The sequence below is a fragment of the Balaenoptera musculus genome, chromosome 11, assembly GCF_009873245.2.
Source record: "Balaenoptera musculus isolate JJ_BM4_2016_0621 chromosome 11, mBalMus1.pri.v3, whole genome shotgun sequence".
Lineage (NCBI taxonomy): Eukaryota > Metazoa > Chordata > Mammalia > Artiodactyla > Balaenopteridae > Balaenoptera > Balaenoptera musculus.
Window position 1 is genome coordinate 64,820,683 of NC_045795.1, and position 19,181 is coordinate 64,839,863.

A 19,181-nucleotide genomic window follows, 5' to 3' on the forward strand; every position below is an offset into this window, starting at 1 on the left:
TCCAGTGGTTAAGACTTCGCACTTCCACTGCAGGGGGCACTGTGTTCCATCCCTGTTCGGGGAACTAAGATCCTGCATCCAGCGTGGCGTGGCCAAAAAAACTAAACAAACAAACAAAAAACTACATCTAACATCATATTTAACAGTGAAATAGTGAATACTGCCCCATGAGATTGGGAACAAGGCAAAAATATCCATTCTCATCACTCTTATTCAACATAGTACTGGAAATTCTAGCCAGTGAAATAAGGAAATAAAAGGTAAACAGATTAGAAATGAAGAAATAAAACTGTCCCTATTTGCAAATAACATGATTATCTACATAGGAAATCCCAAAGAATCTACCAAAAAAAAATCCTAGAATTAATAAGGGCACTCAGGAAGGTTCACATGATACAAGATTAACATACAAAAATCAATTGTATTTCTACAAACTAGCAATGAAAATGTAGACAAAAAAATTAAAATTATAATACCATTTACAATGCCATTTTACAAAGTCAAATTAAGAGAGAAGCACTTAGGTATATAAGAAAACACATTAAGAGCTTATATGCTGAAAACTACACTATGCTGATGAAAGAAATTAAAGTTCTAAATAAATGGAGAGATATAACATGTCCATGTATTGGAAGACTCAAAATAATGTGTTAATTCTACCCAAACTGACCTATAGGTTTAACATAATCTCAGCAAGATTTTTCTCAATTTTCTAAATTATCCTAAAATTTACATGGAAATATTGGGTTGGCCAAAAAGTTTTCTGTAAGATGTTACAGAAAAACCCGAGCGAACTTTTTGGCCAACCCAATACAAAGGAATTAGAATAGCTAGAACAATTTTTTTCATTAATTAATTAATTTATTTATTTTTGGCTGTGTTGGGTCTTCGTTGCTGCACACGGGCTTTCTCCAGTTGCGGCGAGTGGGGGCTACTCTTCGTTGTGGTGCGCGGGGCTTCTCACTGCGGTGGCTTCTCCTGTTGTGGAGCAGCGCAGACTTCAGTAGTTGTGGCACACGGGTTCAGTAGTTGTGGTTCTCAGGCTCTAGAGCAGAGGCTGAGCAGTTGTGGTGCATGGGCTTAGTTGCTCCGAGGCATGTGAGATCTTCCCAGACCAGGGCTTGAACCCGTGTCCCCTGCGTTGGCAGGCGGATTCTTAACCACTGCGCCAGCAGGGAAGTCCCCATTTTTTTTTTTAAAGAATAAAGTGGGAGGCATCAGTCTAGTCAATTTCAAGACTTAGTATATGGCTATACTAATCAAGACTGTAGTATTCATGAAGGGATAGATGCATAAATCAATGGAAGAAACTAGAGTACCCAGAAGTAGACCCACACAAATATGCCCAACTGATTTTTAACAAAGATGCAAACACAAGTCAGTGGAAGAAAGATAAGTCTCTTCAGCAAATGGTATGGTGCAATTGGACAGCCCTAGGGAAAAGAAAAAAATAAAAGAACTCTGACCTAATTCTCATACATAATACAAATATTAACTCAAAATGGAGTCACAGACTTAAATGTAAAAGGTAAACTATAGATAAAACTTTTGGAAAAACATATTAGAAAATCTTTGGGATTGCAGGCTAGGTAAAGAGTTCTTAAGACCTGATGCCCCAAACACCCAAAACCCAATCCATAAAAGAAAAATTAACAAACTGGACTTCATCAAAATTTAAAATGTTTGCTCAAAAGACTCTGCTGAGAGGATGAAAAGACAAACTATAGACTGGAAGAAAATATTTGCAAACCACATATCTGACAAAGCACTAGTATCTAGAATAAAGGACTCTCAAAACTCAATAATAAAAAAACAAATAATCCAATTAGAAAATGGGCAAAACACATGAACAAACATTTCACCAAACAGGATATACATATAGCAAATGAGCACAGGAAAAGATGTTCAACATCTTCAGCTATTAGGAAAATACAACTTAAAATGAGATATCACTACACACCTATCAGAATGGCTAAAATTAAGAACAGTGACAACACCAAATGTTGGTGAGGATGCAGAGAAACTGGATCACTCATACATTGCTGGTGGAAATGTAAAATGATAGAGCTACTCTGAAAAAACTGTTTGGTAGTTTCTTTAAAAACTAACACGCATGGGACTTCCCTGGAGATCCAGTGGTTAAGACTCCACACTTCCACTTCAGGGTACACAGGTTTGATCCCTGATGGGCGAACTAAGATTCCACATGCTGATGCGGTGTGGTCAAAAAAACCCAAAAAAAACAAAAAAAAACCCACTAAACATGCAACTACCACATGACTCAGCAATTATACTCCTGGGCATTTATCCCAGAGAAATGAAGACTGATTTTCTCAGAAAAACCTCTGTACATGAATGTTTATAGCATCTTTATTTATAATAGCCAAAAACTGAAAACAACCCAGATGTCCTTCAATGGATGAAAAGTTAAACATATTTGTAGTACATCCACACCATGGACTACTAAAAAGGAATGAACTATTCATATATGCAACAATCTGTATGAATCTCCAGAAAATTAGGTTGAGTTGAAAAAGCCAATCTGAAAAGTTTACATACTATATAGTTCCATTTATATAAGTCTTGAAATTACAGGCTTATAGAGTTCAGATTAGTGGTTGCTGGGGTGGTTAAGGACTGGAGTGGGGTAAGGGAAGTGAATGTGGCTATTAAAGGGCTACATGAAGGATCCTTGGCATGATGGAATTGTTCTGTATCTTGACTGTAACAATGTCAATATTCTGGTTGTGATATTGTACTATAATTTTACAATATATTACCTCTGTGGAAGAACTGAGTAAAGGGTACGTGGGATCCTTTTGTATTATTTATTTCTTTTTTTCCCTTTGTATTATTTCTTACAACTGTATGTGAATCTATAAGTATCTCAAAATAAAAAAATTTAATTTAAAAAATGCACAAAATTAAATGATGAATGCAAAGCATGAAAAAGACTTGCCAAATATGATAAGAAATTAATAACCTTAATATGTCCAAAGGTTTTAGGGGTGGGGGAGTGACAGGTACAAACTATTGGGTGTAAGACAGGCTACAAGGATGTATTGTACAACTTGGGGAATACAGCCAATATTTTGTAATAACTGTAAATGGAGTGTAACCTTTAAAAATTGTATAAAAATCTTTAAAAATAATAAATTGGGGACTTCCCTGGTGGCGCAGGGGTTAAGAATCCGCCTGCCAATGCAGGGGACACGGGTTCAATCCCTGAACCTGTAAGATCCCACATGCTGCAGGGCAACTAAGCCCGTGCACCAGAATTACTGAGCCTGCGCTCTAGAGTTCGCGTGCAACAACTACTGAGCCCATGTGCTGCAACCACTGAAGCCCGCGCACCTAGAGCCCGTGCTCTGCAACAAGAGAAGCCACCACAATGAGAAGCCCGCGCACCGCAACACAGTAGCCCCTGCTCGCGGCAACTAGAGAGAGCCCACGCTGCAACGAAGACCCAACACAGCCAAAAATAAATAAATAAAACAAAATAATAAATTCAAACATGTCCAAAGCTTTTGTAAGTCAATAGAAAAACAAATGAGCAAAGAACACAAATAGGCATTTCACAAAGGAAAAATACAAACAGCTAATACGCATCAAAAAAATTAACCTCACCAAAAAAAAAAAAAAAAAAAAAATTAACCTCACCAACAATTAAAAGCAAGAAAAATTAAAACAATGCAAATTTTTCACCCATCAGACTAGCAGAGATTGTAAATTAGATGCCACAGAGTCTGCTGGGAAGTAAGAGCTCTTATACTATTGACAGGAATAAAAAATGACAGACTTTTATAGGAGGGCCATTTAGTAAAATGCATTAAAAACCATTTTAAAAAGTACATACCTTCAAAAAAAAAAGCACATACCTTTAATCATACTAATTTCAAGTCTAGACATTTATCCTAAGAAAATAATCAGGAACACATGCAGAGACTTATTTACAAAGATCTTCACTATGTCATATAATTTGTCATGTCCCCAGATAAGGGATTATTGGGTAAATGACAGCCATGTATTGAAATAAAATATAGAAAATGACGCCTGAGAAAAAAAATCACAAAAATATTGTGACATATCAAATGAAAAAAGCTGGTTACAAAACTATTGCAATATGTGACCCCAATTTTATTTCAAAAGATAACTTTTTTTAATACAAGTTTACCAAAAAGACTAGAAGAATTCACACAGAAAGCATAACAGTGGGGTGGTATCATGGGTGATAAATACATTGTTTTCTGTGTGCTTCTCTGCATTACCAAAATTTTTCTAGCAAAGACTGTGTGTTAAATTGCTTCAGCCATTAGAAGAAAAAAGCAGTAACACTTTTTTAAAAAGGAGCCCTGTGTGGTAAGGCAGGCAGTCAGTTCACACCCTTGGCCTGGGAACAAGCCAGACACTTAAAGGGCACTGAGCCTTTGGGCAAATGGCAGAGACATAACATGTTAGGCAGGAGCAGCCTCCCTTCCACCTCTGATGAGACATGACTCACCTTTCAGAGTTCCTGAAGTAGCTGCTAATAAGGGTGGATAAGTCTGAGCTGACCCGTCACAGGTGTGACATTTGGTTGATTTGTTACACTGTCCTGGTTCTTGATTCTACTACGATTGCTTCCATGTTCCTGAAAACCTTGAAACTGTTTTGCACACCTGACCTGAAGTCTTTATAAAGGGTGAAAGGACATAAATATCCACACAAAATTGTATACCCAATGGAAAAAGCTAGCCACCTCCCCCCAAATCATATCCCCCCACCCCAGATCACACCCTCACCTGTAACAAGCACTTGATCCGTTCTCCAGGGGTCATAATTCCCGTGGTGAATACACCAGATAACATCCCAGCTGCAAATAGTTGGGGGTAGCTGTATTGAAAACAAAAACAAGAGGCAAGAACCTGTGACTAACCACCCAGAACAGAGGCAATCCCAGCAAAGAGAACTTTGAAAGAAAAAATAAGTACTTGGACTGGGCAGAAGTCCAGCACAAATAAAGCATATTTCACACAAAATCCAAGTTCTAGGTATATTCTGACGTCAAATTTCCCAAGGCAGGGGTCTCAGTGCCAAGAGCAATATGAGCTTGGTCACGAGGCCCACATGCACACTCAGATGGTCTCACCCATGGGAGAAGTTTCCTCCCCGGCCTGCCATGCACAGTGACTATGGACGAGTTTCCAGACATCTCTGTGCCTTGATCTGTAAAGTTCAGGGTTGTTGTGGAAAAAAGCCTCTAACCCAGAATGTAGACCTCAGTCAACCCCAGTTCCCCTCCAATCTCGCCTCCTCTGGATCACCAAGGGCCTGAGAACATTTTAAGCCAAGATTCACAAAGGACAGAGGAACGGCTGTGGCCACTTCCACAGGCTAAGGGGCAGCCAAGCCAGTTGTGAGGAATGTGTCATAAGATGCTAGGAAGGGCCCAGTCAGGGATGGTACCCAGAGACATGATGGGTCCTGTGGCCTTCCATGCAGGGAATAGTCCCCCAGTGGCCAGAGATATGGATTCTTACCATGGCCCTCACAGAATGAACCACACCGAATATTTGGAGGAATTGGAGGCTCCTAGCGTCACTGCTTGTCCCACCTCTGGCATCTCCTTTTCTTTCTAAGATTAGCTATACCAGACTGGTCCGGAGGCAGTGGAGCACAGAGTTACAATTAGCATTTCAATAGTGTCCCCACAATTTAGCAAATGTTGTTGAAAAACTTCACTTTCTTGCCTGAGCCGCAGGCCCCTCCTAACCCCAAGCCTCTGACAGCTGAGCCTTCAGGCCTGTCCCACCCTACAAGGAGCCCAAAACCTGGAGGACAGATGTCAAATGGGGAAAGGAGACATCCACTTCAGGTCCTTCCTTCCAGGCAGGGCACCAGTCTCAATGGTCCTGTTTTTTCCAGGCACTCACACAACTACCTCAGGCATGCAAGCCCAGCACACAAGCTGATTGTTCAACAGTCAGGAGACTTGCTTTCATGCATGGCCTCCTTTACAGTCTCAGTTCACACTGCTGTCCCCAAGAGGAGCCCTCTCAGCAATGAAACTTCCCCTCATGAGACCAACATCTATTCTTCCATGTATGCCCAGACCTTAGGCTGGACATACCTCCATCTCCCGGGACTGAGGACTTTCCTCTGAACAGGGTCTCTGTGTGTGCACAGGGTACCATGCAGACACCCTACGTGGGTGGCCCATTCTGCCACCCTTCACCCCCACACCAGGGAAGCATCTGTGAGTGCTGGACCCAAGGTCCTGGTAATGTTCCTTTCCATACCGTCCCCAAACACTACTGCAGGGAGTGGAAGGTCGCAGGGTTGACATTCAGGATTAAGAGCACGGCAGGATTATGGGGGCAGGGACCTGAGTGTCTCAACCTTTGCTTAAGCAGGAAGGGTGCTTCTCTGAGGACTGACACGATAGTACAGGGAATACAACCCACAGGCTGAAGTACTAGCAGTGAACCCACGGGGGTCCTTGTGCATGGCCCTTGTGAGCTGGCATATGAGCTAAAAGACCAGGTGCTCAGAGAGGACATGTGTCCATAGGACATTTGGACTACCAAGAGTCAAACACAGTTTCAAAAGGAAGCCCCACACACCCACATTTGGGGCCACCTGAGGCTTTTTATAGAAGCTGGTCACATTCAGAGGGTCACAAGGACTCCAAAAATAGAGTTTCACATTACGAGCATTTCTATCTACGTCCAGACCCTTACTCAGCCTGCTGTGGCCTGAAGTAGTGACAGAAAACAACCGCATGGCACCCTGGGCTGCCTCCCTTGAGCTCCTAATCCCAACCCTACCAGGGTCCTGTGCTGCCTGCAGCCCCTCCCAGGAGTTGTCAGCCTGCACAGCTCAGACTGAGTGTGCCTTGTCATCCCATGTTTCAACTCAGAATTCCCCTGCATCCCAAGAAGCCTGTTTTCATTAACTACTTTATAAATTCTGAACTATAATTCTGCCTCATCTGCCTCTTCATACCCAAATCTAACTTAAAGTTTACTGAAAGGAAATATACTAATTTATTTCACTTTAACAGAGAAACCAGGGACTTCCCTGGTGGCGCAGTGGTTAAGAATCCGCCTACCAATGCAGGGGACACGGGTTCAAGCCCTGGTCCGGGAAGATCCCACATGCCGTGGAGCAACTAAGCCCATGCACCACAACTACTGAACCTGCTCTCTAGAGTCCGCAAGACACAACTACTGAGCCCGCGTGCCACAACTACTGAAGCCCGCACACCACAACTACGGAGCCCGCGTGCCTAGAGCCCATGCTCTGCAACAAGAGAAGCCTCCGCAATGAGAAGCCCGCACACTGCAAAGAAGAGTAGCCCCCGCTTGCCACAACTAGAGGAAGCCTGTGCACAGCAACAAAGACCCAATGCAGCCAAATTAATTAATTAATTAAATTTTTAAAAAACCCAGAGAAACCAATATCTGAAATAATTATATTAAAATGAAGTAAAACAAAAGTTGGAACCTTCCCTTCTCCCAACCAGGTGATGGGAAACAAGGCTGCTGCTGTCATTACTGCACCACCAGGTACCTTCGTGGCACACACATTTTAGCATTCAGACCTCCCAATGCTGTGGGGTTAAGCGATACTACCTCACAGAAGAAATTATGACAACCTAATAAGGGGGTGGGGGAGGGACCTGAGTTTTTCTTTTTCCCTTTTGGTTCACAGGGCAAAGGAAAACTCAAGTACCTCCCTCACGTGGAGCAACCAGGAGCTAGCCCTGGGGACCCAGGAGGACAGCCACTGCCTGTCAGCCAAGGTTCTTCCCCTTAACCTGTGTCACACCACCAAGCAGAACAGCATCGAGTCCTCCAAGCTTGTAAGTACTCACCTGAGCACATCCTCTGGGTGTTTTTGTTGCAGTTTCTTCCCCAAACCAAACCCAAAGAAGCACACGGCAAACATGGGGGTGACCCCAAGGATGGGGGCGGCCATGCCCCGATATAGACCCGTGATGCCCTGCAAGGAATCACAGAAGTGGAAGCTGTTTACAGACACAGCTAACTTTTACATCACTGAAACAGGGAAGCAGTGTGTCCTCTGACCTGTGGCCTCCTTCCTTCACCTCCCCTCCAAGCAAGGAGAGCTTTTAAAAGGAAGAATACTCCCACATTTATCAGAAACAGTTGTCTTCTTATACACTGCTGGAGAAACTGAAAACAGCTCCTATTCTGGAAGGCAATCTGGAAATATGTAGCTTACACTTTCATCAGAAAATTCTCTGTCTAGAAATGTATTCTAAGGAAATACTCAGATATAATAAAGAATGACATCAGGAATTTATTAAGTAGCAAAATTCTGGAATGAACCTAAAAATTCCCAAATAGGAGATTGAGACACATTATGGGAACTCCATAAATGGACGATCACATAGCCATAAAATCACGTTGTAACATGAGAAGAGACTACTAAGTGAAAAAAAAGCAGGCTACAGGGACTTCCCTGGTGGCGCAGTGGTTAAGAATCCGCCTAACAATGCAGGGGACACGGGTTCGATCCCTGGTTCGATCCCTGGTCCCGGAAAATCCCACATGTCGCAGAGCAACTAAGCCTGTGTGCCACAACTACTGAGCCTGCGCTCTAGAGCCCACGAGCCACAACTACTGAGCCTGCGTGCCTAGAGCCCATGCTCCGCAACAAGGGAAGCCACTGCAATGAGAAGCCCGCGCACCACAACGAAGAGTAACCCCCACTCGCCACAACCAGAGAAAGCCTGCATGCAGCAATGAAGACCCAATGCAGCCAAAAATAAATAAATAAATAAATAAATAAAGCAGGCTACAAAACAGAATGTACAATGTGACTTCTTTGGGGTGACATTAGAGGTGTAAGAAATTTTTGTATTTCCCAAGTATTAAGACATGAGGGGAGTTCCCTGGTGGCCTAGTGGTTAGGATTCCAGGCTTTCACTGCTGTGGCCCAGGTTCAATCCTTGGTCGGGAAACTGAGATCCCTCAAGCCGCCCAGTGTGCACCCCCCCAAAAAGAAGACATGGGGTTTTTACTGTTAAAGACAATAGCAAGACTGCACATCAATTTTCACTAGTACAGTTTGATAATGAAAGGAACTATGTAGTAGCCAATAAATAGACAAATAGATATCTCAACCAAACAAGTTAGTAAATCAAGGAAGAGGAAGATCTGAGACCAAGGGTTTGGCCCAAGAGATGAAGGGGATTTCCAGGATGGTGTCTGGTACAGTGGGCCTGGGAAGAAACCAGTCTACATGGGAGTATAAGGATAGAGGACTCCAGGAGGAGTTTGTTTTTTCCAAGAAGAACAAAGCAAAACAATAAACATTGTAACAACAGATTATAACTGTTTAGGCAGTGTGGAAAACCAAACAAAAAGGTATTCTACAGAGCATTTAGGGTACAGGATGACAGGGGCAGAGATTCAAAGAAACACAAGCAAAAGAAACTGATGCAATTTTTAACCCAACCTCAAGAAAAACAAAAAGTTGTACAAGAAATGAAATGCACATCATAGAACATTACTTAGTTAACAGAGAAAAACATATATAAAGTTGTAATCATGAAAACACTGAATTGTACTAAACCACAAAGTATGATAAAATTACATGGGCAGGGCAGAAAGGTGATAAGGAATGCAAGAGTTAAAATCATCTACCACAAATAGGTAGCTAAAACACATTTTTTTCTCTTTTTTTTAATTGGAGTATAATTGCTTTACAATGTTGTGTTAGTTTTATTTTATTTTTTAAATAAATAAATAAATAAATTTATTTATTTATTTATTTATTTATTTTTGGCTGCATTGGGTCTTCATTGCTGCGCGTGGGCTTTCTCTAGCTGTGGTGAGCAGGGGCTACTCTTTGTTGCCGTGTGCGGGCTCCTCATTGCGGTGGCTTCCCTTGTTGCGGAGCACGGGCTCTAGGTGCACGGGCTTCAGTAGTGGTGGCTCACAGGCTCTAGAGCGCAGGCTCAGTAGTTGTGGCGCATGGGCTTAGCTGCTCCACAGCATGTGGGATCTTCCCGGACCAGGGCTTGAACCCGTGTCCCCTGCATTGGCAGGTGGATTCTTAACCACTGCACCACCAGGGAAGTCCCTGTGTTAGTTTTAAAACACATTTTTAAATGTATAAAATATACGTGTGCATCTAGGTAGAAAACAGCATTAACAACTGAGAAAGCTGAAAGTAACCTCTAGAGAATTGGGGTGGGAGGGCTACTTTGTTACAAGTCCTTCAGTATGAAACTAAGTGCTTGTATAATTTTAATACAAATAAGGGATAATTTTTAAAACAAAACACAAAAAAATGTTACAGTTGCTCCCTACATAAAGTAGCAGGAGAAACAGGGTGGAGTTGCACACTGAGAGTGTCCACAGACCTAGGCTGGAGAACCTGCCTCGCTACAGACCCTGGCCATTCACAACCCATCTTTTTTCCAGAACTCAAGGGGCGCAACTGTACCCGTCAGTACTCCTCCCAGATCCTGCAAAGGTCTAGCACTGCTACAGGCTGTAAGCAGACTCTCCAAGGACAAAGTGCAGAGGAGGTAAATAGGAAAGGTTAATAGGAAGAGAAGGTTCTGAGGAGGATCAGCAAAAGCAGCATGTGACAAAGCCCCCCAAAAGCCCCTCCCACAGCTTCCCACCTGGGCTGAGAGGATGCCCAAGGCCTGAGGGCCAAACCCATGCCTCCCAACAACTCCTCTAGCCTTCCTTCCACTGTCTGGCCTACCCAGTTCCATGCAGCACAACCAAGACCCATCTGGCAGCACCAGAAAGCAGAGAGCTCAATCTGGCACAGCAAAACCCAGAGACAAGCACAAATATAAACTAAGGAAGCCTATTCAACTCTGCAGGGAGTTGGGTTTACACGAGCCATTCTCATCAGGCCTCCAGCACCCAGCACACTGCCCAGGCGCTGAATAGGTCCTCAATAACATTTGCTGACCAAGAGGCATGAAATCCTGCCTCTCTGTAAAGGCAGAGAACTCTTAGCTGACTTGAAGCCCAAAGCCTCCACTGGACACCGATCAGACTCCATTCTGGGCTGATGAAAGGAACAGAGCCTTACAGAATAAAAGGCAGCACTGTCTCACGCATGGGTGGTTGGGTAGACTCCACCTCAAAATCTTCCTCCCATGCCTGGGTCCTGCAGGAACCCTGGGAACAACTCTTCCTCCCAGACCGAGTCCATCACTCACCAGCATCCCCTCTTTATCTGGGTGACACATGCTTCTCAGTTTCTGTATATTTAATAAACACTATATATATATTTATTCATATTAGAGTTATATTTTAGGAAACAAAGGAAAAGTTCTCAACAAGGTCTTGTCACATGTGTGCTAATGAAGTCAGTAATAAACATCACTAGTAATTAAAACTTTTTTAAAATCCCATGTTTTCACTTTAAGAAATATCTGAGAAATTACTATGTAATTCAGTAACCTCAAACCAATTTAGTTTCCTTTAGTTAGTTTAGTCTAGGGGTTTGAAGACTCTGCTGGCCTCTTTCACTGTTCCTCAGACTGGCTGACTCTTCCTCCAGATTTTATGTGAACTTCTGACACTGATCCCTGTCAAACTGACTGATCCAGATTTGCATTTTCTTCTATTTCATGTCTCCAACTATTCCTCATGAATTCCCTGTGGTCTAAATTCTGCCTTCCAAAAGAGAGAACCATTTTAGAACCATTTTATTAGCTTCAGTCATTCACATAAAACAGTAGCTGGAACTATCAAAGACTCCAGAGCGATGACAATAGGAGGGCATAGGATGGCACGGTGAGAGAGCCACAGCTGTGGGCTAGACCTCCAGCAGAACTACGCAAAGTCACCCTATCCCCCAGAGAAGTAACAAATCAACCCTGAGAATCTGTTCCTCTGAATAAGAGAAATGCCCAGCACCAAGATTCTGTACCTCTCTCATAAGAGTCTTCCGGAAACAGTCAAAGGTCCCAGAATACATGGGAGGCTGTCCAGGCAAACTTGGGGGCTGCGTCTGCAGTCGGACCTGAAACCAGAAGTTAAAATACAGTCATTTCCCAGAATCAGAACTGCCTGTCGGCAGCGATGGCCCAACTGTCTGCTAAACTCTTAACAGAGAAAGCTGCACCTCTGTGCATGTCTTCAGCATTCACTTTATCTGCTGGATTCAGACTTCTCTTTCCTCCAGTTTATTCAAACCCTGTACGCACAAGTCATTAGTAGCATGCTTTTGGAGAGAGTGACAGTTCCTCTGATTTCCTCAGCCACTTACTTTTGCTATTTATTTCTTATCTAATGGATCCCACAATGATCCAGTGGAATAGGTACTACCAGTTTACAAATGAGGAGGCTGGGTTTAGTGAGTTCAAATCATGTGCCAATGAATGCAAAGCTCAGTTCAGCTCTAGGCACTCTCCACATCCATTTGAAGTGCCTTGCCGGTGGTTAGGTAAGGTGCTCAACAAAGATATTTTGGAGTGAGGTGGATTTGATCCTACTTTTCTTGGTCCTCATCCTTCTCCACCATTTGGTGTATCCAATGCTTCAAACTGTCTCTCTCTTTAAACCTCCCTTCTTGGTACTCCTTCCTTTGTCTCCTTTTCTACCCCAGGCATCCTCCAAGGCTAAGTACCCTACTCATCTGTTCCACTATCCCTTTCAGAAAACTCAGATTCCAGGACTTCAGCTTCTGCTCAGTGATGACTTTTACTCAGCCATCTTCAGACCTTCTCTCCCCACCTTTTGGGGTATATTTCAAACTGCCTGGAGAAGCTCTCCCTACTCAAATCACCTCCAGAATCTCATCCTTTTGATGAATCACCCGTTTGTGCCAAAGCCATCAGGCTACCCTCCTTCTCAGGATTTGAAACTCTAGCATCCGACCACTTCTTGTTACTTCTCCTCCTCTTATTCACGTGAGCACCAAGGCTTTTGGAGAGTTCCTTCAAGATTCTTCCAGAATCCTAATTTCTTCCTCTCTCCATCTGAAGTCTTCTCCTAGGCCAAGTCCTCACCTATTCTTACCCAGTGTGATGGTTTTCAAATATGCCCACTAACTCTTTGATACTCTTCCCCTTCAAAAGTTAATCCTAATTCCCCTCCCCTTGGATGTGGGCCAGACTCAGTGACTCACTTCTGTCGAATAGAATGTAGTGGTTTTGATGCTATGTGACTTCTCCAAGGCTAGGTGACAGAAAGGTCAGCTTCTGCCTGTCTTCATCTCTGGTTATTTGCTTTGGGGAAAGTCAGCCACCATGTTATGAGGATACTCAAGCAGCCTGAAGAGGTCACGTGTGGAGGAAAGAAGGCCTCCTGACAACAGCCAGCACTAACTGCCAGTGTGTGAATGAACCACACAGAAGCCAATCCTTCATATTAGTACAGTCCTGGCCAACATCTTTTTGTTGCTTTTGGTTGAAGGAGAGTGTCTTTGGTTCAGTATTGGGTTTTTTTAAACAGCTTTATTAAGATATAATTCGTATACCATAAAATTCACCCATTTAAAGTATACAGTTAAGTGTGTCTTAGTGTATTTGCAGAGTTGTGCAACCTTCATTATAATCAGTTTTAGAATATTTTCATCACCCCAGAAAGAAACACCACACCCATTAGTAGTCACTCCCCATTCCCCTCTCCTCTCAGCCCCTGGCAATTACTAATATAGCTTCCATCTCTATGGATTTGCCTATTCTGTATATTTCATATAAATAAATCATACAATATGTGGTCTTTCACACTTGGCTTCTTTTACTTAGCATAATGTGTTCAAAGTTCATCTATGTTGTAGAATATATCAGTCCTTCATTCCTTTTTATGGGTAAGTAATATTCCACTGTACAAATATACCATGTTTTGTTTATCTGCTCATCAGATAATAACAAATTACATTTTTTCCACTTTTATTATTATGAATAATGGTGCTATAAACTTTTGTGTGCAGGTTTTTGTGTGGATATTATGTTTTCAATTCTCTTGGATATTATATTATCCAAGCATAATTGTATTGGTCAAGATTCTCCAGAGAAATAGAACCAACAGGATATGTAGATTTATTTATTTGTTTGTTTGTTATAAGGAATTGGCTCACACAATTATGGAGGCAGACAAATCCTAAGACCTGCAATCAGTAAGCTGGAGACCCAGGAAAGTCAATGGGATAGTTCTAGTTCAAGTCTGAAGACCTGAGAACCAGGAGAGCTGATGGTCCAAGTCCCAGTTCAAAAGCTGGCAGAGAAACTAACACAACATTGTAAAGCAATTATACTCCAATAAAGATGTTAAAAAAAAAAAAAAAAAGCTGGCAGGCTCAAGACCCAAGAAGAGCCAATGCTTCAGTTTGAGTCCAAAGGCAGGAAAAGACCAATGTCCCAGCTCAATCAGTCAGGAGGGAGGAGTTTCAGCTTTTTGTTCTATTGAGGCCTTCAACTGACTGGATGAGGGCCACCCACATTAGGGAGGGCAGTCTACTTTACTTAGTTTACCTTAAATGCTAATCTCATCCAAAAACACCCTCACAGATACACCCAGTATAATGTTTGACCAATATCTGAACACCCCACAGCCCAGCTGACACATAAAATTAACCATCACAGGAGAATTGCTGGGTCATATGCTAACTCTATGTTTAACCTTTTGAGGAACTGCCAGACTGTTTTCCAAAGAGCATTGTATGAATGTTCCAGTTTCTCCACATCCCATCATCTGTTATTTATTTATTTTTAATTATAGCCATCATAGTGGGTGTTAGGTGGTATCTCACTGTGATTTTTATTTATATTTTCATGATGGATAATGATGTAGAATATTTTTTATGTGTTTATTGGCCATTTGCATATCTTCTTTGGAGAAATGTCTATTCAGATCCTTTGCCCATTTTTTTCCTTAACAATTTTATTTTATTTTATTTTATTTTTTATTTCTTTATTTTTTTGGCTGCACTGCATGGCATGCGGAACTTCCCTGACGAGGGATCAAACCCGCGCCCCCTGCAGTGAAGGCACGGAGTCTTAATCACTGGACCACCAGGGAAATCCCCAGGTTTTTTTTTGTTTTTTTTTTTTTTTTACTGTCATAAAATACACATAAAATTTACCATCTCAACCATTTTTAAGTGTATAGTTCAGTGATATTAAATACATTCATAACGTTGTGCAACCATCACCACCATCCAGAATTCTTTTTGTCTTATAAAACTGAATTAGTTTACTAGTTAGTAAATTAGTTCACTTAGCCTAATGTTTTCAGTATTCATCCATGTGGTTGCAAGGTCAGAATTTCCTTCTTTTTAAGGCTGAATAACACCCCATTGTATGTATATGCCACATTTTGCTTATTCATTCTTCCATTTGTGGACACTTGGGTTGCTCCCATGTTTCAGCTATTGTGAATAATGCTGCTATGAACAGGGGTGTACAAATATCTCTTCAAGACCCTGCTTTCAATTCTTTTGGGTATATATCCAGAAATGGAATTGCTGGATCATATAGTAATCCTATTCTTAATTTTTTGAGGAACTGGCATACTGTTTTCCACAGTCACTGTACAATTTTACATTCCCAACAGTGCACAAGAGTTCCGAGGTCTCCACATCCTTGCCTAATAATAACACTTATTATTATTTTTTTTTTTTGGCCGTGCTGTGCGGCATGCAGGATCCTAGCTCCCCGACGAGGGATGGAACCGTGCCCGCCGCAGTGGAAGTACGGAGTCCCAGCCACTGGACCACCAGGGAAGTCCCTATTGTTGTTTTAAGCCACTAAGTTTTGGGATAAGTTGTTACACCGCCAGAGATAACTGATACACCCAGTTATATACTTCTGCAGTCTTTTTCCTTGTTATTTTTCCTGCTCTGAGTTCTGCTTCCTAATCCTTCTCAGGTTGCTATCATACTAACTTTTCCAAGACACCATTTTCATCCTGCTGTTCCTCTATTTCTTTAAATTTCTCATTCCTGATTTTGTTAGGGCCTTATGTCCCACACTAAGGAACTCACTCTCTAGGCAATGGAGGTGACATGCATATCTGAGGAGTTTATAGGACACAACAGCAGAAATGTCCAGAGGCTCCCACTGCTTTGCATCCAAAATCCCTTATTTGGTCTTCAGATCCTCCATGGTCAGGCACAACCTGTCCAAGTTAGTAGAGAGAGAGAAATGGACCAAAACTTCTGACTGATATCTTTTTGTGATTTTGTATAAATCTGTCTCATCATGACATCCGCCACCCAGGCCCAGCAAGAAAATTAAAGTCCTCCATGGCTGGTCTTATTTTACAGCCTGCTCCCACTGTCAAGCCTATATCCACCTTCACTCCTGCCTTCCCCCTACCCAGAATGTCTGGGTCTCCCTACTTCTCCAGTCAGAACTCAGCCAGCCCTTCATCACCTGCCATAAAGCCTTTCCAAACTGAAGTGCTGCACCTCTTGCCTTCCCAGACCACAGTTAGTCACCTTGGACCTCTGAAAGTGCCTCTAGGCCAAGCTTTGACTGGAGGCCATCTGGCTCTTTGAGGTCAAAAGGACAGTAGTTGGCACTTTGTGGTTTTGGCTTAAGCTAAAAGAAGACTTTCTGGCTATTAAAAATGCAGTGAGCATTTTCAGTCATTTCCATTTCAGTACAGAGATCCTCGGGCCCTTCCTGGGAATGACATCTGACTGGGGAGGAAGGGCAAGAGGATATGGAGGTAGGAGCAACATTTGTATTAGGGAGCAACAGGGTTTCGTTTTTCTTTTTTTTTTTAAAAGTTTTCATATTGGTTTTTTTTTTTTTAAAGAAATTCACGTTCTTTTATTTATTTATTTATTTATTTATGACTGTGTTGGGTCTTCACTTCTGTGTGAGGGCTTTCTCTAGTTGTGGCAAGTGGGGACCACTCTTCATCGCGGTGCGCGGGCCTCTCACCATCGCGGCCTCTCTTGTTGCGGAGCACAGGCTCCAGACGCGCAGGCTCAGCAACTGTGGCCCACGGGCCCAGCCGCTCCGTGGCATGTGGGATCTTCCCAGACCAGGGCTCGAACCCGTGTCCCCTGCATTGGCAGGCAGATTCTCAACCACTGCGCCACCAGGGAAGCCCCTCGTTTTTCTTTAAAGAGAGGCCCCAGATGCCTAGAACTAACAAGATCAAGAGTAGAAAGAGAGGGACTTCCCTGGTGGCTCAGTGATTGAGAATCCACCTGCCAATGCAAGGGACACGGGTTCAAGCCCTGCTCTGGGAAGACCCCACATGCCGCAGAGCAACTAAGCCCGTGAGCCACAACTACTGAGCCTGCGCTCTAGAGCCCGCGAGCCACAACTACTGAAGCCCGCGTGCCTAGAACCAGCCACCGCAATGAGAAGCCCGCACACTGCAACGAAGAGTAGCCCCACTCGCCGTAACTAGAGAAAGCCCGCGTGCAGCAACAAAGACCCAAAGCAGCCAAAAATAAATAAATAAAATAAAAAGAAATTTAAAAAAAAAAAACAAACGAGTAGAAAGAGAGGCCAGACAATTCTTTTCCCTTACATCAGTGCTGCTTAGAACGACAACTGTCTGGGAAGCCCTAACACACATGGGATTTACCAATTACTGAATAAACATCTGATTTTGTGTTTCACAGTGCCCAAACCAGCCCAGTTGCTTTAATCCTGGTCCTGTGATAGAATGACCCCAGATCCTCTCCTAGATGAAAGGCAGCAAAGAGCTTGCTGCCCAAACTTGCCTGGAGAATGTCCCCAAAGCAATTTCCCTGTGGAGGAAACCCAATCCAACATTCCAATAAGTCTCCTACACAGGCTTCATGCCTGCTCCCTACAGGCTCACCCTGGCCATGATCTGTCAATTTCCTCCAAGTATGTGCAGAAATAAGGTTAGAAAACTAGGATGAAGCTTTGAATGCTAAGTCACAGGGTATGGACTTTGGTCTCCAGCAAGGCCTTGCTTAAAGTGTTGCAGGGGAAAGAGTTGATGCATAATGTGAGGATAAGTAGGGAACAAGCCCTGATGAGTTTCCCCCTTCCTGGAGCCTCAATCTGACCATGGCTTCCTCACCAGGCTGTTGTGGGGATCAGCCTTGCCCTGGGAAAGCTGATCACTTGCTTTCCCTGGAAGGAGCTCAGTTACTGAGGACATCATCGCTTCCCACAGGAGGCCACTCAGGCTAACATGGGGTGACAGGCTGAAGGTGGTCAAGAAAGGTTCAAAGGAGATAGTGATGGAGCACTCTGGGCCCAGAGGAATGTGTCAAAAGACATGTCTGGAATAACCTTGCCTCAGTCTTTAGCTCTATTCCTGAAGCGGGATTTACAGATGCCTTTTTCAACCTTGCTGATAATGTTAGGGTTTTCAGAAGTCAGAGCTTTGGGGCGGTGCTTTTTCTTTACCATCCTCAAAGAAGTGGTGCCAGATCAGAAGAGGCTTCCGAACAGAGAACTTTTTTTTAAATCAAGAGCCCTTGGTAGGCGGTTAGAGGCTGCTCACTCTGCAACGTCCAGCTCTCTGGGGTGCAGGAACAGTTTCCCCGACCCCCGAAAGGGAGATTCCCTAGACTTCTCACGGAAGCTCCCACGGGCCCCGCTTCTATCCCAGACCGAGCCTCGTGGGAGACCCTACTTTCCGCGCCCTGCCCGGGCCTCCTCCCTCCAGCCCGCGCCCCAGCATCCTCGCACCTTGACCGTGTCCAGCGGGTGCCCCACGAACACCAGGCACATGCCTCCAAAGCCGCCGGCCAGCAGGTTCTTGAGCGGGCTAATGGGCTTCGCCTGGTCTGCCATGGTCCGTCCGTCAGTCACCGTTTCTGTCGGTTCCCGGCGGCCCTGCTCCACTGCCCCAGCCGCGGCGCCGGCGCCGCCGACCTTTCACCCACTTTCGGATGGGCGGGGCATGAGCCCGGGGCAGGTCGGGAGGAGGGCCTAGACCGCCTGCCAGGCCCGGCTTCCGCCGAGGGGAGGTGCTTCCGGCCGCAGCCCGCCTCCATGGGCGTGGCTTAAGGGAGCGGGGCGGGCCCGGACGCCTCGTGGGCGGTGTTTAGGAGTGGCGGCGGGTGGTGGATTTACTCCTCCAGGAGGTCTTACCGGACTGGAGTGTTTCCTCCCTTAAGCTCCCGTTCCTCCACTCCCCAGAAGTCGATTGCGCTCTGCTATGTGACAGGCGCCCTTCAGGTGCTTGAGGCACAGCTGTTAGCACAGCACATAGATCCCTGTTCTTGTGGAGCTTACAGGCCATAAC

At 43.9% G+C, this 19,181-nt stretch overlaps 1 protein-coding gene across 1 annotated transcript in view; it reads right to left on the reverse strand.

Moving 5' to 3' along the window:
- The window catches only part of SLC25A20 (solute carrier family 25 member 20), a 31,740-nt gene extending 12,921 nt beyond the window's left edge, over nucleotides 1–18,819 (reverse strand). Inside the window, exons 1-4 of the mRNA XM_036870523.1 lie at nucleotides 18,623–18,819; nucleotides 11,914–12,006; nucleotides 7,856–7,983; nucleotides 4,782–4,872 (exon numbers count right to left, since the gene is read on the reverse strand). Of these exons, the coding sequence (XP_036726418.1) occupies nucleotides 4,782–4,872; nucleotides 7,856–7,983; nucleotides 11,914–12,006; nucleotides 18,623–18,727 (417 nt within the window). The 5' untranslated portion in view covers nucleotides 18,728–18,819. The remainder of the gene's footprint in view (nucleotides 1–4,781; nucleotides 4,873–7,855; nucleotides 7,984–11,913; nucleotides 12,007–18,622) is intronic.
- Nucleotides 18,820–19,181: the final 362 nt, after the last annotated feature.